Source organism: Bos indicus, chromosome 16 (assembly GCF_029378745.1).
Source record: "Bos indicus isolate NIAB-ARS_2022 breed Sahiwal x Tharparkar chromosome 16, NIAB-ARS_B.indTharparkar_mat_pri_1.0, whole genome shotgun sequence".
NCBI lineage: Eukaryota > Metazoa > Chordata > Mammalia > Artiodactyla > Bovidae > Bos > Bos indicus.
The window spans coordinates 32,607,070-32,633,926 of record NC_091775.1 but is presented as its reverse complement, the minus strand read 5'-3'; the positions used below and the strand labels follow the sequence as shown (position 1 = coordinate 32,633,926).

The 26,857-nt window shown below is 47.0% G+C and overlaps 1 protein-coding gene across 2 annotated transcripts in view; it reads left to right on the top strand.

Annotated features, from left to right (window-relative positions):
- Positions 1-26,857, top strand: part of KIF26B (kinesin family member 26B) — a 517,976-nt gene that overhangs the window by 401,118 nt on the left and 90,001 nt on the right. For both annotated transcript variants that reach the window (XM_070768089.1, XM_070768090.1), the window contains 3 exons: positions 19,506-19,712; positions 24,882-24,975; positions 26,184-26,446. In XM_070768089.1, coding sequence (XP_070624190.1) covers positions 19,506-19,712; positions 24,882-24,975; positions 26,184-26,446 — 564 coding nt within the window. The remainder of the gene's footprint in view (positions 1-19,505; positions 19,713-24,881; positions 24,976-26,183; positions 26,447-26,857) is intronic.

Genomic DNA, 26,857 nt, shown 5'->3' with positions numbered 1-26,857 from the left:
GGCAGGCTGCCTCCCTGGCACAGAGCAGGATGAGGAAGGGTGAAGAGTGCATCTGGAGGGCAGAGAGGAAAATTGGCCCAGCATGGATTGGAATAACTCCTTCAAAATGGCCCTCCTCACTCCTGGAGACTGAAAGGCTTCCACTCGCACCACCCCTCCTTGTCCCTGGCTGGATGAGGCTCACACCTCTCACCCCCTGTCTCACTTGTCATTTTCTATCCTGTGTCTTGCCCTCATTTCTTCTTCTGCCAATACTGTGACAATGGTCAGGAAAACTAAAGGCTATTTCAGATCATCTCTTTTGCTGTTAACAGCGTGAGGTTTGTTCTGGCAGTAGAGTGATACAGACCTAGGATGGAGGGTGAGGAGTTACTCTGCGCTTCTTGCATTCACTTTACTCAGTACAGACCATCTTTCTCAATTGCCACCGCGTGACCAGTTTCTGAGTGTGTGGTACACAGGGCATAGCAACAACTTTGGCCCACCCACCAGCCAGGTGGCTACAATGTGGAGCCCACACTGCACGCCCTTTGGATGGCAACCCTTCTGGACCTCTCGTGAGCATTTAGAGGATTATTTCTTTAGCTATGTTAGCAGTACCCAAGAGACCTACAAGAGTTGATGCTACGAGGTTCTCGACCTCTAATTTTATCCCAAGTTCAAACCCAGAACTATTGATGACAGCTTTGCCCTTGGTCAGAATAGCATTGAGTTTTGTTGCAAATACCTTAGTGAACATTATAATGAGATAGGCAGGTGTGTGTGTGTGTGTGTGTGTGTGTGTGTGTGTGTGTGTGTGTGTGTTTTGAAGACTGGGGTCAATTTCCTTCTGTGAGCCATCCATTTTCCTGCCTTGACCTAAATTCAGATAGCTGACTGGGGTTTCAGTCCTAGGGGTCTTCACTTCCTCTAAAGTCCACAACCACTGACTTATTAACACCTCATTTCCAGGTAGAAAGCTATTAAATGAGAGGCGAGAAGCATGGACTCTATACTGAGTTCACTGCATCTAACTGTTGAACTTGGGTACGTCACTGTACCTCTTTGCTTTTAACTAATTCTTTTTATTTATTTATGGCTGAGCTGAGCCTGCATTGCTCTTAGTGGCTTTCACTAGCTGCAGGAGCAGGGTCTTCTCTAGTTGTGATGTCCGGGTCTCTCATTGCAGCGGCTTCTCGTTGCAGAGCACAGGCTCTGGGAGACGTGGGTCTCAGTAGTTATAACACGCAGGCTCAGCAGTTGTAGCACATGGACTTAGTTGCCCCACAGCACGGGGAATCTTCCCGAACTAGGGATCAAACCTGTGTCCCCTGCATTGGCAGGCAGATTCCTCACCACTGGACCACCAGGGAAGTCCCACTTCTCGTCTTTGGATCTCAGCTATTTTACCTGTAAATACAGTAAGCGTGAAGTGACAGGTACTCTCTGGGTGAGCACCGTGGAATAACTTAGCCATTTTACTAGCTCTGGATGTCAAGTGTTAAACCCAGGCAACCACTGAGACTTGAGCAAAGGTCTTTATGGCCTTTGGAACTCAGATCTATTGGAAGGAAGAAGGGTACTAAACTTAACTTCACCATGGAACCATCTCTAGTCCCGCCGATGCATCTGCAGAGTGGTCAGCAGATTCTCTTAATGCAGGACTATAGGGGCTGAGAGTCTCCGGGGAGTCCACCAAGGGGGTCTTTGTGTTCCTCAACCTGTCCCTAAATTACAGAGTACAGATTTGAGTAATAAAGCAGAACAGGTTCAAAGGACTTGTTACAATCTATCGAGTCAGTAACTAACAATTTTAGAAAATCCCTGAATACAAATTTATACAGTTTTGAGCTATTTCACAACTTATCAGACCATTAATCGAAGTTTTAAAAGTCCCTTAATATACTTAATCATAGCTTGTGCTTTTTTAAAGTGCTGAAATACGTTTCAGCATGCTGAACCACTGCAGCACGAGGGGAAAAAAAATGACTTTAGGGAGTTCCACAAAAGCTGCCCAAAAAAGCGAATGTAAATATACTCAGCGTGAGGTCTGTTTTGTGTACAGTTTACATATTCTAGGTTGGACTTGATCTAAAGGGTTTGTGTTAGTTCTCTCACCGTATCTGCCCAGTGAGACTGTCGTGATGGAGAGGACGGTGTGCCTGACCTTCACCCAGAGCTGGGTTTGAATCCTGTTTCTGTTTCTTACTTTCTGCGAGAGCTCAGGGAAGCCATTCTGTGCTGTTGAACCTATTTCTTCTATGACAGTAAAAGGCCTACCTTAATAGGGTAGCTGGGAGGTTTAGCAAAGAACATGGCAAAGTGAAGCCCTCAAGAGTCCACCATCTCTTGAGGTGTTTGTGAGACTTCTCTGGCTGTCCAATGGTTGAGAATCTGCCTTGGTGGGGGTTTGATCCCTGGTCTGGGAACTAAGATCCCACATGCTGCAGGGCAGCTAAGCCCACACCACAGCTAGAAAGTCCACGTCCTGCAACAAAAATCCCGTATGACTCAGTGAAGATTCCCAAGTGCCACAACTGAGACCTGAGGCAAATAAATTTAAAAAAGAGAGAGAGATGCTTGTTAAATTGAAACCATGTGCGAGAGCTGACACGGAGCAAAAGGGTCAACAGCATTCTCCACCAGCACCTTCCAAAAAACCCTACACGCCCCCACTGTCCTTCAGAGAGGCCGGCATTTGAAATGCACTTATCTCCACGCATGCCTGCGTGCTAAGTCGCTTCAGTCCTGCCCAACTCTTTGCAGCCCTATGAAATGTAGCCCACCATGCTCCTCTGTCCATGAGATTCTCCAGACAAGAATACTAGAGTGGGTTGCCATGCCCTCCTTCAGGGAATCTTCCCAACCCAGGGGTGGAACCCTTGTCTCTTAGGTCTCTTGTTTTGGCAGGCGAGTTCTTTACCACTAGCCCCACCTGGGAAGCCCCACTTACCTCCATATCTTCTATAAATTCAGACACAGCCCCTACCTCACCTTCAGTTTAACTACCACCACCTTACCTACCCTCTAGAAATAGAAGAAGAAAAAGTTTAGAATCTGGGTGGTTTGCTTTAAAAACATTTCCAAACCCTGATGATCTAGTTTGTTATTATTAATAGAATGATCTTCCTCCTCATTCCTATCTCTTTCATGTCCCTCTGTGCCTGCATCCAGAACCTTCCTAGGAGAGATTCCATTTGCAAATTACTTCCATCTCTACTTTCTAAATCTCAGATTAAGACTTTACCGATCCTGTAGAACTGAGCTCCAAATGGGTGAAAGACACCATCAGTGATACTGGGACTGTGAAGATAAATAAGACGCAGGCTCTGCTTCAAGGCACCCATAGTCTTACAAATGTGAAAATGAAATTTTTTTTTTTTTTTTTTTTGCCTGGAGCATAACTGCCATGTGTAACTGCCAGATCTGGGTACTAGCCCCTGGACTCGGCCAGCCCAGCTGCAGGTCTCTCCTTAGCTGCCACTATCATGACCCCACCCAGACACCTCTATCCCAGACTCAATCTTCTGGGGGAAATTCATCATAGTCTTGTTTACTCTGTTTTTATAGATGAATGTTTTTTGTCATGCATGAGAGTTTATTAAATCAGTTCATTCTGAGTAGAGTTCACCAAAGCTTTCTCTCATGTTGCTCGAGGGCCCTTTGCCATCTGGCCTGTGTTACAGGTAGACAGTATCATAATACGATTTTCTGGTACCTAAATGGGATTCAAGTTGGATCTGGGTTATATCATCATCCTCACATTTGGTATGTCAAAGCTGGACACACTGGCTGGAAAGTTGCTGGCTTTCAACTGCCCAACAAAGCAGCATTTGCATGTCCTCTGCCCTACCCAGTGAGTGTTACATGTTTCTAGTGACTGGTTTATTCTGAAACACTTCCACTAAATTCAAGCATCGTTCTGGAATGATGGCCCAGAGCAAAGGATCCTTCCCTAGTGAAACGATCCCAAATCTCCTGGTTTTAATAACTGTTTTCCACGTGAAATAAATATTGGCCATTCTACCCAAACACGCATGCTTATTGATGCTGGAAATTGTTCAGTGAAAGTGCTCAACATTAATCTCAAATATGCCCACTTGTCTACACCCGTGCCCCTAGAGTCACACACCTTGCAGAGCCAGGACCATGTTCTCCAGGAGGAAAAATGGTCTTGGAACAATTGCTGACTTCCTTTAATGTTGATTTCCTGGTGAGTATAACTTTTCAACACTGATTTTTGGCCGTGGTGTGTCTTCACTGATGCATGTGGGCTTTCTCCAGTTGTGGTGAGCAGGGGTTCCTCTTTAGTGGCTGTGAGGGGGCTTCTCATTGTGGCGGCTTCTCTTGTTGCAGAGCACAGACTCTAGGGCATGTGGGCTTCAGTAGTTATGGCTTCCAGGCTCTAGAGCACAGGCTTAGTCATCCTGAGGCATGTGGGATCTTCATCTTCTTGACCAGGGAAAAGACCCTGATGCTGGGAGAGATTGAGGGCAAGAGGATGAGGTTGTTGGATGGCATCACTGACTCGATGGACATGAGTTTGCACAAACTCTGGGAGACAGTGAATGACAGGGAAGCCTAGTGTGCTGCACTTCATAGGGTCACAAAGAGTCAGATACAACTTAGCGACTGAATAACAATACATGATCCCCAGGGTAGAGGAGCCAAGACTGTGAATTCTCCTCCACTAGGGAGAAAAGAGATGTTCCTCTGTCAGGCAGCACCCCAAGTACCACCGGCATAGTTTGTTCCATGGTTATGAGCAGTCTAGGTCCTGTGGATTTATGTATAGCTACCGTACAATGAATGTTCTGTCCTTGAGAGTTCTGAAGCATATCTGTCTTGCTCTTTCCTTGAATGGAAATGTTTTGGCATACTTTGGTTTCCTAGGTAAAGAGTGTGCACTGCTCATTGGCATTTTAATAAATATTTATTTTTTGGTTGACTGGCTCATTATTCTCCTTGTCAGGTCATGTGGCTGCTTTTAGTACCGAGTTCACTCACATACAGCAGACTTCTAACTCTGCAGAGTTGTCAGCTACACAGGTCCCACAGTAGACTCATTGACTCAGCATGTCTAAAATGCTATGCTATGAAAGTGCTAGTTGCACACACACTCTCATCTTTAACTTTATAATAGCCCAAGTTGAAAGAAAGTTGGTTGTATTGTTAGCACCCACTGGTTTGTGGATGGAGAAATCATGACCCCGAAGCTGCTCTATTGCAGAACGATGGGAACGCCTCAGTTACTTTCCTCCTTTGTCCTTTAATTCAGGGGTCCTCAACCTCTGGGATCTAATGCCTGATGATCTGAGGTGTTGTTGTTGTTGAGTCGCTAAGTTGTGTCTCACTCTTTTGCAACCCCATGGACTGTACGCTGCCAGGCTTTTCTGTCCGTGGGATTTCCCAGGCAAGAATACTGGAGTGGGTTGTCATTTCCTTCTCCAGGCGATCTTCCCGGCCCAGGAATCGAACCCCCATCTCCTGCATTGGCTGGCAGATTCTTTATCAGCGAGCCACCTGGGAAGCAATTGATGTAATAATAATAGAAATCAAGTGCGCAGAAAATGTAATTTGCTTGAATCATCCCCCACCCATCTGCCCTCCCAGCCCATGAAGAAAACTGTCTTCCATGAAACTAGTCCCTGGTGCCAAAAAGGTTGGGGACCACTGGTTTAATGTCTCCCCATTTTCCAAATTAAGTACAGAGTTTTTAATTTGGAAGGCAAGTCTCTACACAATCTGACATCCAGTTACTTTTCCAGTCTAATTTCTTACCCCTCCTCCACCCTGCCCACCCTAAGGAATATCAGAGTAAAGTCATGAAGCAATACTCATTGAGCCCTTGCCCTGTGCCAGGCTCTTTGCTGAGAGTTTCACGTGCATCAGCTCATGTAATCCTCTTAACAACTTCCATGAGGTGTAGGCATTATTTCCACCTCCACTTTATAGTTGAGGAAACTGAGGTGCAGGGAGGCTGGAAACTTGACTCAAGACCCCATGGCTACGTGCAGGTTCCCAGACCCCAGTTAGCCTCTGCCTACCTGCTCACTCTGCCCAGGTACCCGTGCCCTGCCTTAGGTGCCTGGCTGACCCTGACTCCTCTCACTGATCATCATCTTCCTGAAACCTTTCCTAGCCCCACTCCCCTAGTGGAAATGTCCCCTCCCACCTGGACCCTCACTGTTCCCCAGTATACAGCTCTTTTGTACCATGTGTTACACATTTTATCTCACCTGATGCACTAAGTTCCTTGAAGACAACATCTGCTCTTTAAGTTCTCCGTAAACACAGACCCTGGCACGGTACCCTGGCTCAGATTGAGACATGCTCCACAGATGCTGAAGGAATGAATGGATGAAGGTTTCTTGATTCCTGCTCTGGGTGTTCACCCACTCAACTAGTTGGGGGAGTGGCCAGGAGTCTCGGAGAGTCACTGGCCATTGTTTTCAATCCACATCCCTTGGGCAAGTTTCTTCTTAGCTGAGGTTTCTAAGTCTAAACAAGATGAACCGGGTACCATGGTCGGATGAGAGGACAGCCGCTCAGGCTCTTTGAAAAGACAAGGAGGGCAATTCATGTGTTCACCTGGAAGGCAAGAGAAAACACTCATTTATAAGCTGGAGCCCAGGAACAAAGCTCCATGATGGGGACACTTCCCAGTAATGGAGCCTGTTGGCGGTCTCCATTCTGTGGAGCCATGATCAAGCGTCCTCATGCATTCTGATCTTTGAGGAAAGCTGATTCCATGTGATACAAAAGGGCCTGTCAAGGGTATTTGTGTGGGACCTAAGCAAAGTTCACTTTCATAGGTTGGCAAGCTGGAGCTGCATGCCATCCATCCCAACACATGATAAATGCTTCTGACATTTGCTTCAGACATGGCATGCTAGGAGGGCTTTTAAATTCTCAAATGCAGTAGTACACCTTATTGATCAAGCGCCTTGCATTAAAGGTTTCCAAAGCCTATCAGCTACTGGGAGAATTCCCCCCTCCCAGGTCCTCTCCCTAGCCCCAGCCTTCCAGGCAAAGAGGATTATCATTGTTGGATTATGGGTGCATGCATGCATGCTCAGTCACTTCAGTCATGTCCTACCTGATGGACTGTAGCCCATCGGGCTCCTCAGGCCATGGGCACGAATACTGGACTGGGTTGCAATTCCCTTCCCCAGGGGGTCTTCCCTACCCAAGGATTGAAACATTGTCTCCTGCATTGCAGTCAGGTTCTTTACTGCTAAGCCACTGGGGAAGCCCCTGGATTATGAGTCTCTACCTTAATTTGACAGTTTTTCTTTTTCAGTTCTTACCATAAGCACACAGGAGAAGACTGCAGTTAGGTAAATCTCACATTTATTTGGTAATTCTCTCCCTCAACTCGATCTGATTCTTCACTCAGATATTTTAAGAAAGTAAAGAGAAAACATGTCTTCCAAATAATCCTCCATATTAGAATTCACCCTTCTGCTTTGAACTTGTGTCTTGCTGCCAGTGAGGGCTTCCCTGCCAAGATCCAGTCAGTGAAGGAAATTGGAGGTGGTCAGCGGTTTGCCTCTGCCCAGAGGTGGCTGGAGCTTTTCATTAGCATTTGCTCCTTTACTCCCCACTGGGCTTCACTCATCCCTGCCTCTTATCAGCATGCCCTTCACCTTGGGGGCTACCCAGGTTTATCAGATCCCTTCTAGTTCTTCCAACCAGCAGGCAGCTTTGAACTTCGGGCTCTTTGGAGCTAAGCAGAGAATTAAGTTGCTTTGGTTCTAAAACTTGAAAATAAAGTGATCTGAAATGGAAATGCCACCTTCTCCCTTTTCTGTTATCATAGGTCTGACTTTCTTTACCACTCCCTCCGGCCAGGGCTCTATGAACATTGTGTTTTTCATGCGTGTTTAGTGGAATTGGAGACAGGCACTCTCAAATAGGTAGAAAAATGAAAGTGAAAGTCACTCAGTCGTGTCTGACTCTTTGCGACCCCATGGACTACTGTACTCCATGGAATTCTCCAGGCCAGAATACTAGAGTAGGTAGATCTTCCCTTCTCCAAGGATCTTCCCAACCCAGGGATCGAACCCTTGTCTCCCACATTGCAGGTGGATTCTTTACCAGCTGAGCTGCAAGGGAAGCCCAAGAATACTGGAATGGGTAGCCTATCCCTTCTCCAGCAGATCTTCCCAACCCAGGAATCGAACCAGGGTCTCCTGCATTGCAGGCGGATTCTTTACCAGCTGAGCCACCAGTGCTCTGTGCATACTGTGTGTTTCATGCGTGTTTAGTGGAATTAGAGGGAGGCACTCTCAAATAGTGAGGCCTTTTGGAGGAACTGACAGTGAAAGCATTGGAGTAATTGTGGCTAGAGTTGCTGGTATTGAACTTTCCTCATCTTTTTTCACTGAATGAGAATGAAAGTCTCTAAGACTATGAAGGGCCCAGGGATTGAGATGTGGGATGATGTCTTCCTCCCCCTCCCTTCCTCCCTTTCCCCACCTCTTTTAGTCTGAGGAGGTCCCAAGAACGTGGAGTAGGGCATGGCGATCCATCGGGTGCATCAGTTTTTGATGAAATGTTTATTTACCCTAAATGTTAGCCAAGACTGTTCCAGATTTCAGCCTCTTGGCCCTAAAGATCCTTCAGGTGCTTTTTGTCACTAGGATAAGAATCTCCTTCTTCTCTTTCCTGGAACTAAAGCTGCAGAGTTCCAGCTGGAGAAACAGCCTCATCCTGGAGTGTGCACCCTCAATGGCTTGTCCAGGAGGGGACTCCCCAACCTTGCATCAGATCCCACCTCATCAGGATGCTTTCTCTCCCAACACCAAGCATGTGGGCCTAGAAAAACCTCAGTGCTGAGCATGAGGGGGTTCTGTACTGGCTTACCTAACGTCTGGCCCCAGGAAGCACTGAGAACTCAGGCTAATGCTGACACCGCTAGATTCTACCCAGGCCTCATTCATATGAGGTGTTGCCAGGAACAAAATAATCGACCCATGAGAGATGCACATATTTAATAGAACTTGGGAGCAGCTCGGACAGTGTTCCTAACTGACAGTTTTATAAAGAAAATGGATGGAAGTGATGAATACCAGAGAAATACACAGCTAATTATTAGATGATCATGGCTGTTGCCTTTTTGATTTAGAGAACTACACTGTTTATTGTGGTGCTATACTAAATTCCATGGTGGGCCTGGTAGCTAGTATTTCTAGACAGTCCCCTGACAGGGTCACTTGACTTATTTTCAGAGTTCGGGTGTTTATTTATCTAGGTCAAAGGCCAGAAACAGTGGGATATTGAAATTCCTGGGACCAAGGAGAATCCAGCAGTGAGGTACAGAAGACACTAAATCAAGTGTCAGGTTAGCAAGCTGAAGTCTTCATATTTATGATAAACTGGGCTGCAGAAAAGAAAAACAGCTTTCCCTTGGCCCTGTTGGTGGCCAAGCTGAACAGCATCTTTGATGACAGCCAGCACCAGCAGACACAGAATTTCTTGAATGCTCACTATTTAAAGACAGATCTGTTAGTTACCTCTCTAGTCAGAACCCATGAGCGAGCTTGAGTAGTAAATGGGCCTTTTATAAATAGTGAGAGTCACTCAGTCGTGTCCGACTTCTTTGTGACCCCATGGACTATAGCCTGCCAGGCTCCTCTGTCCATGGAATTCTCCAGGCAAGAATATTGTAGTGGGTTGCCTATTCCCTTCTCCAGGGGATCTTCCTGACCCAAGGATTGAACCCGGGTCTCCTGCACTGCACGCGGATTCTTTACCATCTGAGCCACCAGGGAACCCCAGTAAGTTCCCAAATCCAAACTGAGTCCCTTTGAAAGAATTCTAATTTAAGGAGTTCCCACTACTGCTTTAGCTCATTTGGTAAAGAATCCGCCTGTAATGCAGGCAACCCCGGTTCTATTCCTGGGTTGGGAAAATCTGCTGAAGAAGGCATAGGCCACCCCACTCCAGTATTCTTGGGCTTCCCTTGTGGCTCAGCAGGTAAAGAATCTGCCTGCAATGTGGGAGACCTGGGTTCAATCCCTGGGTTAGGAAGACCCCCTGGAAAAGGGAAAGGCTACCCACTCCAGTATTCTGGCCTGGAGAATTCCATGGACGAAGCCCGTGGGGTCGCAAAGAGTCAGACACGACTGAGAGACCTTTACTTCCGTTACTGCTTTTCTCGAAAATGTCTTCCATGCTGTGTTTTATCTGTTGAATGGGTATTTCCAAAGATAAAATAACCACAGTCACCTTCTGGTGACTGACTACGATGGTTTTCCTACTCAGTATTCGGAAAAATCTCCAACTGTCACTTACCCAGGATTTATAAAAAATCAGGCAACAGAGAGAGTGGGTGGCAATTGGAAGGCATGAGCTAACCTAGCATCTATGCAGATTGGGCAGCCTTGGATAAGCATGGAGTTCTGTACTGTATGTTGATGTAACATTTTCTCTCTTTAGATCTCTCCTACAGGTAAAAACTATTAAGAATCTATTGACCAGATCTCCTGAATTTGTGGTCTAAGGTGTTTACAGGGAGAGCAGAAATCATCTGCTCTCTAGGACACCAGCTTGTACAGCAGTGTCATGAATGAGGGTTCAGTGGGATGGTCACTATTATTTATTGAAGACCTACGTTGTGCTAAGTACTTAGCATGTGCGTGCATGCTAAGTCACTTCAATAGTGTCCAACTCTTTGCAACCCTATGGACTGTAGCTTGTCAGGCTCCTCCGTACATGGAATTCTCCAGGTAGGAATACTGGAGTGGGTTGCCATTTCTTACTCCAAGGGGATCTTCCTGACCCAGGGATGGAACCCAGGTCTCCCGCATTGCAGGCAAACGCTTTAACTTCTGAGCCACCAGGGATAATAACTCCTCTAGATTGGGATTATTATCTCCATTTTATTCATGAGGAAACTGTTAAAATATGTTTATAGTCACATAACTTGTAGAAGCCAGGACATTCTGACTTCAGAGTTCATGATTTTTCTAGATGTGGCTTGCAGAAGGTGAAGCTTCATCCACAGATATGCATTAGAAAAAGGTACAACTAGAACTCAAACCCAGGCACCGGGTCTCCAGAGCTTGTGCTGCCAAGCTCCAGGCTGTGCTCCACATGGTCAGAGGGAGGACCTGTGGACAGTGAGCATTCTAAATGTTGGAGAGAAAATTCCACATCCCGCTTTCCTTCAGACCCAAGAATACCTGTGTCTTAGGATGTATCTCTAAACAGCTCATCCATTTCAAATAAGTATCCTAGCACTGAGCTAAGAGATGAAGCCTTTGCTAACAGGCGGCTGTCAGAGTCACCATCCTTGTGACAGACCAGCCCCTGAAACATGCCCGTCTCCTTTCTTGAAGCCTGGCCAGGCTTTTCCCAGCCTGCTAGTTGGGGTGAGGGGCCCTGGTCCCAGGGACTGCCTGGTCATGAGCTTCATGGGAAGGACTTTTCCCCTGGCTTCGTTCTCCCTCCTTCCAGCCCTGCAGTCCCCTGCTGGCTGCCTGGTGACAGATGCTAGGGATGGAGGGCATCGGTGAATCCTCCTCCCCCGCTCCCTGAGCACCTCTCTTATTGCTCTGTTTTCTGGTCTCACACGCGTTCTCCCACACTTAGCTCTAGTGTACCACCACCCGTCTCTCTTCCCAGCCTGGCTTTTAATAATGTAAATCTTTCCTCTCTGATGGCATCGCTGCTCGTTATTTGCTGTATGGCACCATCTGAGCTTGGGCTGCCCCTGATGGCTAAGTGGTAAAGAATCTGCCTGCCAATGCAGGAGTCGTGGCTTTGATTACTGGGTCAGGAAGATCCCCTGGAGAAGGAAATGGCAACCCACTCCAGTATTCTTGCCTGGGAAATCCCATGGACAGAGGAGTCTGGCGGGTTACAGTCCATGGGACTGCAAAAGAGTCAGACAGGACGGACTAAACAACAGCCATAGGCACCTCTGAGAAGCCAGCTGCCCCCAATACAGTGTCAGCACCCCCATCTCTGTAAAGGTAGTTCAGAATGGGCCCAGCCCAAAGTGAGACAAGTTCAAGCCCCACTGGGTTCAGTGGGAGGACAGGGCTCCTTCTCTGGCTCTGACCCAGGACACTCACTGTAGGAGGAGCTGGTCGGGCCCACAGGCTTCTCACCTTTGCCAGGGAACTGGCTTTGGATGAGTCACTTGAATACCCTGCACCTCAGTCTCCTGGGCCTTACGGTATGGATGATGGCTGTAATAACTGTAATAAACTAACTTAACAAAGCTGTTGTGGGGCACCAAATGGAAATGAGATAGTCCTTTGCAGAGGAAAGTTTGTAAAAGAAGTTATGGTGGTAGTGTAGATGGCTGACTGCCCGGGTGATTGATTTTGTCAACACCGAGGAGACACTGCCTCAAAACAGGCCTGGAGTGCCCTCAGCCTCCTGAAATCTGCCCTCCGCCCCTCAAGCTCGGCACTGGATTCTATTGTCCTGGACCTCCTCTAGGCGAAGAGAGCCTCCTGGCCTACAAATATGTCATGGAGGACTACCACTGTGGTTTTATGCAAAGAAATTTAATCCAGTTTTGATCTGTAACTAACAACTAAACTACCTGGAATCTCTGGAGTCCCTTCAGTGTGACTCTGTGATTCTGTGACAGCAACTCTGTGCAGATGGAATAATGACTTGGTAACCTAATGTTCGAAAGCCCTGTCTGTAAATGTAGGGAACCTGTTTGGTTCTCCCTGGACATCCTAGCATCAGAGTTATTTGAGACCTCCAAGGTTATTACTATTTGGCATATGATTCCGTGGTCTCCTTAAAAACTCCTGGATGGACTTATGTGATGGTCCAGTGGTTAAGAATCTGCCTGCCAATGCAGGGGACACAGGTTCGATCCCTGGACTGAGAAGATCCCACATGCCGCAGGGCAGCTAAGCCTGTGCTCCACCGCTACTGAAGCCTGCTTGCCCTGGAGCCCGTGCCCCACAACAGGAGAAGCCCACGAAATGAGACGCCTGTACACTGCAACAATGAGTAGCCCCCACTCACTGCACACAGCAGCAAGGACCCAGAGCAGCCCCAAATAATTAACTAATTATTTTTTTAAAAGGTAATTTCAGATATTTCTAGAAATTTTATCAGAAAAATGTCTAAACCTTCTTCTGTTTTAAAACCCAATTTTAATTTGCTTCTTTACAAAACATCTTTGGCCCTCTCTCCTATCACGCACATTTGGTAACTCAAAAGGGTGAAGGAAAGTCAACCTTGTGGGTTTCAGTGTGCCAGTGATTGATCAGCAAGAGACTCTTACATTAGGCTCTAAGTAGGAAGTGGATGTTAGTCGCTCAGTCGTGTCCAACTCTTTGCGACCCCATGGACTGCAGCCCACCAGGCCCCCTGTCCGTGGGATTCTCTAGGCAAAAATACTGGGCTGGGTTGCCATTTCCTTCTCCATCTAAGTAGGAAAGCACTCTTTAAATAATGGCTGGAAAATCACACCCTTAATCCTTTGCAGCATGTTTTAGAAATTGGTACTTCATCAAAATCTTTTATAATAGATTTGACAGAATGTCCAAAGCATAGAAGAATATGGAAGATTGCTCAATTTCTTGGTAGATCAGAAAAGTGAGTGTGTTGAGAAGAATACACTTTGAGAAATATATACTGTTTAAGGTGCCTGTCTCTTCAATCATCTTACTTAGAATGGCTGGAGAATTTTTCTGAAGTGGCTAATGTACCATAAGTAGACATTGTGAGTATATTATCTTGTGTGATCAAGACAGAAAAGAAAGGATAAAATAAGAGAAATAGCTCATTTAGCTTTTAGAGCCTCAGACCCAATTTTACACAGATTACTCACCTTTACAGATGACATAAGCAGACTGTATATGCCTTAATTTAATTTGAGGGGGAAGAAGAAGGAGGATATTTTATTCTTGTCTCTCTTGTCATTGTGTGTATTCATTAAATAAGTTTTTGCTTTAATTTTTAAAATTAAGCCTAAGAGAAGGGCTTCTAATGCCATTAATTTGATGTAGAAAGTCTATTTTGTACTAATTAGTTTGAAGAATGCAAATCAATTCCTTTTTTCCTTCAAAGAATGATATTCACATTTGTATGCCCTTCTAGAGTATGTCTTTGGTTTTTTTTCTTTGTTTGTTTGTTGTTTTTTATCTCTTCATGCCTGTCCTGCAAGGGAGGTAACACAACAAGCCCGCATTAGGGATAAGGAAGCCAAGCCCCCCCTCCCATACCCACCCCAATGGATGGCACCTTAGGTGAACAGTTGCGCCTGGTGGTGATGTTTGCCTAAGAACCCAGTCCCCTGGCTCCTAGTTCACTGCAGTCAGTGCCCATCACACCTAGAACCTGTAAGAATGGAGATATACTTCAGATACGATAGAGCCTGTTGTTATTCTCCCATGTTTTTTCCTCAAGAGCCGAATCCCATCCACACACACACAGAAACCAGGCAAGGCTTCCTGGTGTGCTGCGGGCAGCCCAGCAATGCTTCCTGCCTGCCCATCGGCTCAATCAGGCAGGGGCTGGATGTCAGCTCACTCTCTGGTCCAGGTCTGGTCCAAGCCTCTCTCTCTCTCTCTCTCTCTCATCTGAGCTGAGAAAGTTGCCCATGAGTGATGGCAAGGTGGATATTTCCATGGCTTACATGCATCACAGTTTGCCCTAGCGTCACTGCGTGTCTCAGTGGGACAGAAACTGACCTTGGGCTGGAGTTGTTAGTGCTCCCGGTTCTGCAGTTTGGAGGTTCTGTCTCAGGAGATGGCTCCTTTGGGTCTAGAATCCCCTCTGATGGTCTCACCTGCTCTTCTCGCCCCACCATGCTTCTGGTTGGTGGATTCTGATGCACCCATCTTATGTGACTCTGCATGCCTCGAAGAAGCACTTCCAGACGTATTTTAGAAACTTAAGAATATATGTGGAAGGTGAAGATCATTCTAATACTGCTGGAATTGAGATAGAAATGATGCTACCCGGTGTTCATGGTTAGGTTGCTCTGACATCACCATGACCAGCTTCTATTGAGCTGATTCTTAAAATTCTGTGAACTTAGACACTAGGATAAAGAACCAAAATATAGAAATAGAACGCAGCTGAAAGATGGTGGTGGTTAATTTACTCTGCCGTCTAACCTTGTAGGGAAAACTGTCCTTGCCAGCACACTCTCATTGCACCGACGGGGGCCAAGACACCTGCCAGGGACTGATCCCTGTTACATGTGTGTTGGTCCAGAGCCTTCATTGTGAGGCTCCACAAAGGAGCTGAAACAAAGTCACACCTGTGCAGGACTGCTGTGCCCTCTCCACGTCCCACCACCTCACCATTGCCTGTAGTCTTTCTCTGACCGATGAGCGACCCTTTGAATGGTCAAATTGGCCCCCAGCCCTCCTGAGCCCTATAGTCTGAGGACAGCCTGTGACCAGACAGCTTGTGGGTGGAGATACAGGCGGTGAGGAACCTTCCTGGTCAGTCCTCAGCCTCAGTATAGGCGGGGGTCTGGGTGATCACATGGGCAGAGCAGTGAGCACCGTGCCTGTCATGGGCTCCCCGGAAGGCTAAGGCAGTCGGCGCTGCTTCACATTGATGGAGAGTCTGTCCAGTTCAGGGTCGAGGCTCTGTGAGTCTCACAAACCCACCTCTCTATTAGTCCCGCCAGGCCATCCAGGAGGAGGCGCTGGAATGATTAATGAGCAGGACAGCAAGATACATGCTGTTGGGAGCAACACCTGTCCTGCACCAGCCACTGAAAACTTCAATGAATGAGACAAAGTGGAGTCTCTGCCAGGGAGCACTTTGGTAGGTGAGGTGCTCAGCTCCTCTCAGGGAGTCAGGGCACTGGCTGGCATTCCCCCACTCTGGGCCTTTCTAGATCCTCAGTTGCTGGGCCTAAAATACTCCCCTTGACCCTGAGAGCTGGGGAGAAGGCTGTGCATGTCGACAGCTGTGGGGACCCTCTTCCCAGGGCAGTGGTGAGAAGGAGGGTTGTAGGAGATGTTGCCAAGAACCTACCAGTGTTTGCAACAAAAGCGCAAACTCCTGGCAAGAAGTTGGGGGACTTTCTTGATCACGAGTGGTATCTCCTTAGCACTTTAATTACAGAGGATTAGTAGGAAGTGGAGTGCTAGGCTCAAGGAATAATGACACAAAGAAATGAAGCAGAGAAACCCAATTTCCTTCCTTTAAGGGTGAAAAAAATATATATCCATTTATTTAAATGAATTGCAAAGAAGAGAATGGAGGGTGGCATTTACCTCAGCCCAGAATTCAGTGAGTTTTTAAAGAGCTGTGGATCTCCTTGGTTAGACCAGCGGCTGAGATCTGCAGCTTGTCTGGGAAAATTGAACCGCAGGCCTGGAACTTCATTAAGATTCAGAAGCCTTCCTCCTGAACAAATGACTCGCCGATCCAGTCCCTTCTCTCCTGCTTCTCCTTGTGGGCCCTTGCCTGGCTTAGCTCATATTTTACATTCAGCACCTCTAGTTACCCAGAGATTGCATGTGAAATTGTGAAATGGAAAAGCAGTCGGCCATGTGACTCCATCAGTTCTGCCTGGGGTTGCATCATCCCTGACTTGTAGCACTCAGGGGCTGGGCTAGGAGGTTGTCTGACAGAAAGCCCAGAGGTCCCAGGCACCTACCCAAAGTTGCAATTTGAATACATGCTCTTAGCACACCTGCTGTGTAAGTGGAGCAAATCTACAGACATGAGTGGAACTGAAAGAAGATTGGAGACATTCACAGTGAACAAGAAAATTGCCAGAATGAAATGTAGACAGACGTGATGGTTATTGTCATATATGCAGTGACTGTGTATGAGACTAGACGGTGTTTTACTTATGGGAGCCTTGTAAGTCCCAGCACTTCATATCCAGCTCCATCTGCAGTGATTCCCCCATGGCATCCTGTTTGAGTCCAGGGCAAAGTGTTCTAAAACCTTATCATTCACACTGTGATTGGAAAATGCTAGAATATCGTGATTCAGAGAGAGGCAAGTTCAGGCAGGAGGGAGAGGGGACGCAGAAGATGGGGGAGGAGGAGGGGGAGAAGAGGAAGGAGGGGGAGAAACAGGAATCAGGAGGCCCCTACTCTGTGCTCAGTACTTCACATGTCAATTCATTCTCACAACGATCCCATGAGATAGGCATTGTTCCTAATATACAGATGAGAAAACTGAGGCTCTGAGAAGTTTGACTGTGTATGGGAGGCAGTAGTTGGCATAATGGAAAATGTATGGGTTGGATACTTTTCGGGGTTTTGGAGTCAGACAGAGGTGGGATCAGAGCCCAGCTGTACCACCCACAATGTAACATCTGTTTTCTCATCTATAAAATCTGGACAGCCCACCTATGCACAGGCTTATTGAGAGGGTTAAGTAAGATACCATTGGTAATAGCACAGCCTTAGCATACCATAGACCCTCAGCAAAAGACAGGTATCATTACTTGACCTCCCAGTGAGTTGGTTCTTCCTATCACGTAGCAAAGCATTGGAGCTTCAGCATCAGTCCTTCCAATGAATCTTCAGGGTTGATTACCTTTAGGATTGACTGGTTTGATCTCCTTGCTGTCCAAGGGATGCTCAAGAGTCTTCTCCAGAACTACAGTTTGAAAGCACTCAATCTTCAGTCCTCAGGTGATTCATTGGAAAAGACCTGGATGCTGGGAAAGACTGAAGGCAAAAGGAGAAGAGGGTGGCAGAGGATGAGAGGGTTAGGTTGCATCACCAACTCAATGAACATGAATCTGAGCAAACTCTGGGACATCGTGGAGAACAGAGGAGCCTGGCTTGCTGCAGTCCATGGGGTTGCAAAGAGTCAGCTTAGTGACTGAACAACAAGAGCAGCAAAATATGACCTCAGTGGGAGAACAGAGATTTGACTGTGAGAGGTCAGCTTCATCCCAACCTTGCCCTCTTCCACTATGATCAGCCTCTGTATCCGCACTAGAGTACTATTCTTAAGTGATAAGAACAAGCCAGCCAGGACAGGATGCAGGACATCCAATGAGTCCAGTGCCCTAGGAGTTCTTGACGTTTCAGCTTTGCCCTCTGCAGATGAGTTCCTGTGCCTCAGCAGACAGGCTGAGACAAGCAGGAGGATGACCTCACTTGCTAGGCACAGTGGAGAGTATTCTCTGAGCATTTCTGTGTGCTTGGAATCTTTGATGTAAAATTTTACAGTCTTTTTCCCCAAAATTGATGATTGAGATTTCATCAGGCCTGAACATTGATTAGATGAAGAGGGCATGATGTAGAGAGGAATTCAAAAATAACCCTATGTGGGACTTCCCTGGTGATCCAGTGGTAAGACTCTAAGCTTCCAATTGCAACAAAGCTAATGTGTGTATGTGGGGTGAGGGGTGGCGTGGGTTTGATCCCTGGTCGGGGAATGAAGATCCCACATTCCACACAGCATGGCCAATTAAATAAATATATAAATTTAAATAATAAAAGTAACCCTATTCATAACATCAGAATTTGCCTCCTTGTATTAAAAAAATCCCCTGCCTTCGTGTCTGTCTGCCCTTCTGGTCTTTGCAAAGAGACCGTATTATGGTCTTTGCAGCCCCAGTGCCTGGCGCCTAGGTTAGGTGCTTACACATTTGGACTGAACTAGCTCCACGATAACAAGAGCTGGTAAGGGAGCAAATGCTGCCATTTTCTCAGGACTTGAGCCTCCAGAACTGTGCGTGAGGCTTCAGCTCGACTCCTACTCAACTCAAAGAGTCCAGGGCAAGCAGTCCATTCCCACAAGTGCCCTGCTCAGCCCTGGGATGGGGCTGGGCTGGATTGAGCACTAGAAATGTCCACGTTCGATGACTTAAGAGGCAGGTCTTTAACCTGTTTCCCGCAGAGATGTGCTTTCATCCCCTGAAATGACCATTTCTATGCACTCACTTAATAGGATCCCAAATAACATGTTTCAAACAAATCTTGTATCACTTTTGCCCCTTGGAACACATTTCAAATGCTGGTCATTAAAAACAAGCCATTTTCCCAGGCCTCTAATGATGACACTAATAACTGTGGGTTTTTGTCTCTAAGAGTCCTGATGTGCAAGAGGCAAGGAGTAAATTACGGAGCTAACTTTTATGTCCAGGGTTTATTGATCTGCGAGCTTCAAGGGAACTACGCTAGCCCCCAAAGCGTGGCAGTCCAGATTACCTTTTCATCTAAGTAATTGGGCCACCTGGGTACAGTTAACTTTCTATTTATATTAATAGGAAGACAAAGAGCGTGATGTGCCAGTTCTGTAATAAAGTAACGGACCTATCAAAATATTCTACCTGGTAATTATAAATAAGTCAGTTTTCCCATGACCTGCTGAGGATTATGTTGCTAATTCATTGTGCATTTTATCGTAATTTGTCATGAGATGATTCCACACTGCCATATACACTTGTGTCTCCAAAGGACATAAAAGTGCTCCGTCATAAAGTATCCAAGTGTCTTGCTGCTGCTGCTGCTAAGTCCCTTCAGTCGTGTCCGACTCTGTGCGACCCCATAGACGGCAGCCCACCTTAATGCCTGTCATTTCCTGCCTTTGTTTCTTAACAGGTGAAAGTCATGCTTCGCATCTGTTCCACGCTGGCTCGCGATACCTCAGAATCCAGCTCTTTCTTAAAGGTGGACCCGCGGAAGAAGCAGATCACCTTGTATGACCCCCTGGCGTGTGGAGGTCTAAATGCCTTCCAAAAGAGAGGGAACCAAGTTCCTCCCAAGATGTTTGCCTTCGATGCGGTTTTTCCACAGGATGCTTCTCAGGTGGGTATAACGCCTCCTCAGGTTCAGGCAATATTGATTAGTTTCAAGAATCTGTAATTCACTAGGACCCAAGAGCTGCCTTCCAAAACAGTCTGTTGGGTCAGTTCCACTGTCCACATAGCAACGTTTGCAAGGCAGTTTGAGTTCCATTGACTAGTTCAGTCCTTTTGAATGGTTGGTGTCACACCTTGGGCAGGCTGTGCCAGGATTTCAGCAGAACATACTCTTGGAGAGAAGGAAGAGTGAGCCAATCAGTGGATGGCAAACAGGAGCAGGAAGGGAGCAGGCCAAATTGGAAGCTTCAGGAACAGCTGTATCAAGGTGCTGGCAACTGGTCCACTGGGACCCCAATTCTGCCTGGACATCTGCAGTGGACCACCAGGGACGTGTCTCTGCCTGGGCTTCTGGGTGTGAACCTATAAGAAGAGAAAAGGTGTTTCAAGGAGCTGGGTTAGAATTAGGCAGGGTTCTCCAGCTCCATCAGAGAAGGCAATGGCACCCCACTCCAGTACTCTTGCCTGGAAAATCTCATGGATGGAGGAGCCTGGTAGTCTGCAGTCCATGGGGTCACAGAGAGTCAGACACGACTGCGTGACTTCACTTTCACTTTTCACTTTCATGCATTGGAGAAGGAAATGGCAACACACTCCAGTGTTCTTGCCTGGAGAATCCCAGGGACAGGGGAGCCTGGTGGGCCGCCGTCTCTGGGGTCGCACAGAGTTGGACACGACTGAAGCAACTTAGCAGTAGCAGCTCCACCTCCATAGAGGGTAGTCCTAGTGAGGACCTGGAGTGTTAGGCAGAGAAATTGAGGCTGTCATGCAGTCCTGTGGCCTGGGTCAGGCTAGGGATAGCTCTTGCTGCTTTACAAACTGCTCTAAACCTAGTGGATTAAAACAGGAATCATTTATTATCAATCATGAGTCTGTGGGTCAGCTGAGCATTCCTCTACACCCAGCTTGGCACACCTGTGCATAAGTGATCAGCTCTGGTTTGGGTCAGGACCTCCATTGATCTTAGCTGGATGCTATCACATGTTTGAGGGTTGGCCAGCTGTAGGCTGGTCCAGAGTGGCATTGGCCAGCTCACTTGGTCTGTCTTCCACGTTGTCTCTTATCAACCTGCAGGCTATCTTGGGCTTGCTGTCATGGCAGTGACAGGATCCAAGCTTGCAGGCCTCTTGTGGTCTTAAGCTCAGAACTGACACATCGTCCCTTTTGCTGAATTTGATTGGTCAAAATTTGAGGGGTGGGAAGAGGCTCTGCCTCTTGATTGGAGGAGCTGCAGAGTCACATTGCAAGGGGAAAACACATGGGGCAGGGGGAGAATTGTGGCCATTTTTGTTGTTCTGTTATGAGTGTAATTTGGAGGCTTCTTGGGGGCCCAGGATGCCAAGATTCCTTAACCAAAGCTCCTGGAACCCATCCCAGTAGGAACAGATGTCTACTAGAAGATCCACTTACACCATCTGGTGCAATTCATCTGCCATGAATTGGTGCACTGGATCGTGTAGCAGACATCTGTAACCCAGGTTATAGGTGTACAGTGGCCTACTTTGCCTGCATTTTGGCATCAGACACCTGCATCTTCCTGATAAATTTCCAGTACTTCCCAAGATTTATACAAAACAATGTACAATCAGGTAACTAATAGCCTAGAGCAGAACCTGCAGACAGGGTGCTGATGGCTGCCATTTGCAGCTCCTGTTAATTTCCTCCACGTGGCATCTGAGTGTAGGAAGTGGTGATAGTCACATGGGCACCTATATTACACCACAGGCACTTAGCACATATTATAGGCTCCATTCATCAACAAGCCGAGCATGTGGTTTCCCCAAAGAGTTTTACCATGAAAAGATGAAGTACTTTATGAATAAGTTCTATAGTTTCTCTCTTCATTACATTTTTTGTGTGTTGTACCACCCAATGGGCTCACTAATCTAAACCTGATATTGGGTCTAATAAATGACCTACAAATAATTTAATTAAGCTAAAACTTTTCAAAAGCAAATCTCCCTAAGTCATAAGAATTCCAAAGCAAACCCTAAATTAAGTGTGGCCTATTAATGAGTTTTAGATTTATTCTGGAAAAGGGAGCCATCTTTATTGCTAGTCTTTGCTTACATTTCACACTTGGTTCCAGGGCTCATGTGCTCACTCTGTCAGTTGCACTCACTTCAGAGTGCTTTGATTTTGCTACAATTCTAATATAGTAAATGACAGTTCTATAAATTAATAAATTTGCAGTTTTCAAGAAGTTTCATGTACATTAACCCACTTGGACTCTTCTTGGAATCCAGTGGTATTGGAAAGGGAGTTATTGCTATTTTCACATTACAGACAAGGAAACTGAGACTCAAAAATTCAGTCTCTCATTCATAGACCCTTTGCTGGGTGGACATCCGTCCTGGATTCTTCCTAGGAAACAATTTGTGTCCTGCTCAGTATGGTGTTGTATCTTTGTCCTCCCGCCATTTTATCCACTGTTTACTAGCAATGTGTCCTTGGGCAAGTCACTTCACCTCTCTGGGCCTCAGCGTGCTCAACCATAAAATGAAAACAAGATCAAAATATGCCTCATGCGGTTGCTGTGATTCACTGCGTGGATACATATGAGGTGCTTAGAGCAGAGCCTGGATGTAGTGAGTGTCCGATAAATGCTATTTTTACTATTCTGTTGTCATTGTTAATAGTGATATCAGGCTGCTGGCATGGCCAGCCTCAGCCCCTTTGAGGGAACACGCTTTGAGCCTCCCAAACGGGAAAGTAGGGACATGTGCCGAAGGGGCCTCTGCTCTCAGGCCCTGTGGTTGTCCTGTGAAGCAGCAGCCACCACAGTGGCCCAAAGCAGTCATGAGCTTCGCTTTCACTGGGTCTCTAAGGACATCAGATTCCTGAAGCTAAGCAGTGATTAGAACAGCCCTTGCTCCTCCTTATAAGCTACCCTCAGTACCCTCAAGTGGGCTTGGCAGTCATCAGCTGCCCATTGCTGGGGCAGACCTCTGCTGGGTCCAGCTTTTGGGAGGTGTCTTAGTCCATTTGCACCCTCTTAATGAAACAGCACAAACTGGGTGTCTTACAGGCAAGAGAAATTTATTTCTTACAGTTCTGAAGGTTGGAAGTCCAAGATCAAGGAGCTGGCAGTTTCAGTGTGTGGTGAGGGGTGCTTCTTGATTCATAGACAGCTGTCTTCTCCATACATCCTTACATTGTGGGATGAGCAGGAGAGTTCTCTGGGGCCTCTTTTGTAAGGGCGCTAATCTCATCCACGAGGGTTCCACCCTCATTTATCACCTCTCAAAGGCTCCACCTCCAAATACCATCACATTGAACATTCAACATATGAACTTGGGTGGAGGAAGGGGAACACAAACATTCTGTCATCACCAGGAAGGGTGGGTGGGAGAACTGAGGCCTGCCTGTGGGGAGCCCAGCCCTGCCCATGGAGTCTGCTTGGGAAGGCTCCTGCCCCTCAGTTCAAGGGGAAAGACAGCAAAGGGCCTCCAGGGACCACAGTTAGCTCCTAACAAACACCAGATGGACATGTTGCTGAGCATTCTCTTCTCAGTGAACACTGAGCAGGAATTCTGCACCTGCCCACCCACCTGCCCACCCACCCTGTGCCCTGTGAGGCCACTCCTGTATCTCTCTGACCTCGGGCCTTTGGACAGGGGAGTCAGGGATGTGTGTGGATTTGGCTCACATTCAAGCATCTTTCTCTTTGCTGACCTTGAACCTAATATGGTTTTTTTATGTATGGCTCTAGATGGGCTCTCAACCTCCTAGATCCCATCTCACTTCATATCCAAGGAAGGCAGGATTCATTTGTTGATAACTTCTCCCGGTCCTGCAGAGGCACGTTAGCAAATTCCATCAAGTTTCCACTGCCTCCATCTCAGGGTTTGGCACTGGGCTCTCGTTGCTTAGGCTCTGGGGGTGAGACAGAGCCTGTGGTCCCCACCGCAGCCTTGTCCAGCTACCGCCTTCGTTGAGTGGGAGCCCCCAGTAGAGCTGCCGAGCTGACCACCAGAACAGCTGACAATTGTTGGGAGTGTGGTTTTTCTGTTTCAGTTCAGGGGAGAAAATTGATTTTTGAACACTTAGGTTCATTGTGTTGCTGCAACCTGGAGTTGAATAACTGCATTCATTGCCGAGGCTGCAGTTCTCAGATTCCCACTAGGAGGCACATTGCTCCGATGCCCGTGGAGCCATCAGTTTGCACGTCCTCCGACTGCTTCAGATCCGCCACGATGCTGAGGCAGAAAAGAAGGTGCAGCACATGGCGAGTGATTTGCCCTCTCGCTGCCGTGAAAGCCTTGGATGCTAAAATCCCAGATCCCCAAATCCATTCATAAAACATACTTTCTTATCATTTGCAGAGCGCTGTATTACTGGGTGTTAATGGGGAAATACCAAAAGTCACCAAGAGCCTGACCTCTGTCTAAAGATTTAATAGTCACATTGGAGATGAGACATATAACAGGCTGAAGAAAACCCATTGTAATGTACTGACCGATGGTGATTAATAGTGTATATGTTGAGTGTATCTATAGAGAAAGAAAGAAAAAGCTGGGTTTGAAAAGGGAAGGTTGGAGATGGAGAAAGAGGAGGGGGTTAGGAAGACAAAGCAGACATCCATCATTAACATCCTGCTTATATTAGAACTATAATGTATCTCAAGGTCACTTTTTCCTGAAATGGCACATCACCTTTTACTCTCTAATAAAGCCTAATCTATTTCATAAACTCGAGTGTGTGTGTGTGTGTGTGTGTGTGTGTGTGTGTGTGTGTGTGTGAAAGGATCTAGTTAGCAGAGGGTGAATGGAAAATTTAAATATTTGTACAAGGAGGCCAGAATGGCAAATCAGAGAAGGGTGTGAGGTCTGTGAAAGCACCTTGGATTCCCATTCCAGCCTGTTCCTGCCTCGTCTGCAGAGACAGCAACTGAAATGTACGATTAGCAGAAGGGTGGATTGCATGTAATGAGTGTAACGCTCAGGCTCGCAAGGGACTGGGAAGTATTAAGGGTTCTGAAGACCTCCAGGGCTCCATTAGAGCCGAGCTGTCTGAAAATGCCAAGGCTTTGTGACCCTGAGCCCCAGGAAAGCAGGCACGAGTTTCCATTGTTAATGGTCCACTCACAGCTTGTGTCTCCTCTTGTGTGTGCCAGGCTGAAGTGTGTGCTGGAACCGTGGCAGAAGTGATCCAGTCTGTGGTCAACGGGGCAGATGGCTGTGTGTTCTGTTTCGGCCACGCCAAGCTGGGTCAGTGAGAACTTCGCTTCTTCATGCTGCTTGCTGGATTCCCCATTACTTCATCCTTTCTTCTGTACTGTCCTCAGATGAAGGGGAAGGTGTTTTCCTGCAGTGCTGAACTGAGTAATCATGAATAACCGTTTCTGCTTCTGAAATGTAGATGTTTACCCTAAGTGGATTCCTAGTCATCTAGTAAAGCCTTAAAGTCCAGAAGATGAACAAAGAGTAATGGGGTTGTTCACACTTGGTCTGGGTCAGGGTCATGCCCAGAAAGCCAGCAGGAAAATTACATTTCCTGAGCAGGGGTTGTTGGGGAGCAGAGAGGGCCCCCCTTTCCTCTCGGATTCTACATAAAGCCAGAGGAGCAGCCACTGGAGCAGCAAACAAAGCCCAGACCCCATTAGCCCCTGTCTGGGGGGATCAGTCTGGCAGCACCCCTACTTCCCACCACCCAGTGGTCGGGAACCCACCTGAGCTGAAGCACCTGGGAAAAGAGGCCTCCACACAGCTCTGGGAGGGCCTGATGACCGAATCCCCCTAAAGCGCATTCTTAATCCTGACCTATGGCCATCTGCTCACCAGGCCTTACCTGGCATGCTTGATAAGTTAGTAATTTGGGGCGTTCCAAAAAATGGGCCTGGGCAGAGCTCGCAACAGCAACTTTGCTATGATGGAGCCAGTTCTAGGCCAGGATAGAAAGCCCATTTCATCTCACTACCACTTCTTGATCTCTGATCAAAGCAGTGATCCAGATTTTAAAGGGAATTTGCTCATGCTATAAAAGTATACACAGCATTTAACTTGAGAAAGGATACAAAGTGTAAGCATGTGGCGTGAACCTGTGGGGTGTGATAAAAAGACCCGTAACAGTGATGAAACACCTCTAGCCTTTGCACCGTGAGGAAAACAGTGTGGAAACTGGACAGCTTGTGATATTGTGGGATCTTCCTCGAGGTCAATTGTGATTTAACCTTGACATCAGTCTGGGTTCTCACATTCTTTATTATAGCCCTTCCATCAGTAGTACTTGGAAATGTCTGCTTTGTCGTTGCTGTCAAATTTTGTTTTGTTGTTGAACATTTTTCACCTTTTCGTTTCCTTTCTTCCCATTCCCCACTCCCCAGGCCTTTCTCCTGAATCCTTGGCATCTATTCTTGAGACTGCAGAATGATGTCCAGACACTCAAGCTGCTATTCTTTCTTCCCTCACCCTCCCAGGAAAGTCCTACACCATGATTGGCAAAGATGACTCCATGCAAAACCTGGGCATCATCCCCTGTGCCATCTCTTGGCTCTTCAAGCTGATCAACGAACGGAAAGAAAAGACTGGAGCACGTTTCTCGGTGCGGATCTCAGCCGTGGAGGTGTGGGGTAAAGAAGAGAACCTTCGGGACCTGCTGTCGGAGGTGGCCACAGGCAGCCTGCAGGACGGCCAGTCCCCAGGCGTGTACCTGTGCGAGGACCCCATCTGTGGCACGCAGGTGATTGCTTCCAGGGGCTTGGTCAGTTCCGGGTGGCTCATCCCTCCCTCAGCGGCTGGGGCACTTCACCTCGTGACTCACTCAACATGTAAACTGGGAAGGCTTGCAAGTGTTTACTTTAAAGTGGACTGGAACTTTATGGCCTGCAGCTGCAGGGCCAGCTGCTCGCCCAACCTAAATATTTGTACCTTGAATCTAATTGACAATGAGCAGGAGCCACAATTGTTGTAGCAATCGGGGGAAATTGAATTCACTTTTCTTTACGCCCCTTTTCAAAAAAAAAAAAAAGAGTACAATCTTTCTTTTGTTTAACAACAAGCCGAAATATTTACTGCTTTGCACAAATAGCTCCAGCCATTACTGGGACTGTTTATGGCTCTATAAACTGTGTTTCTGGCACTGGTTTACAGC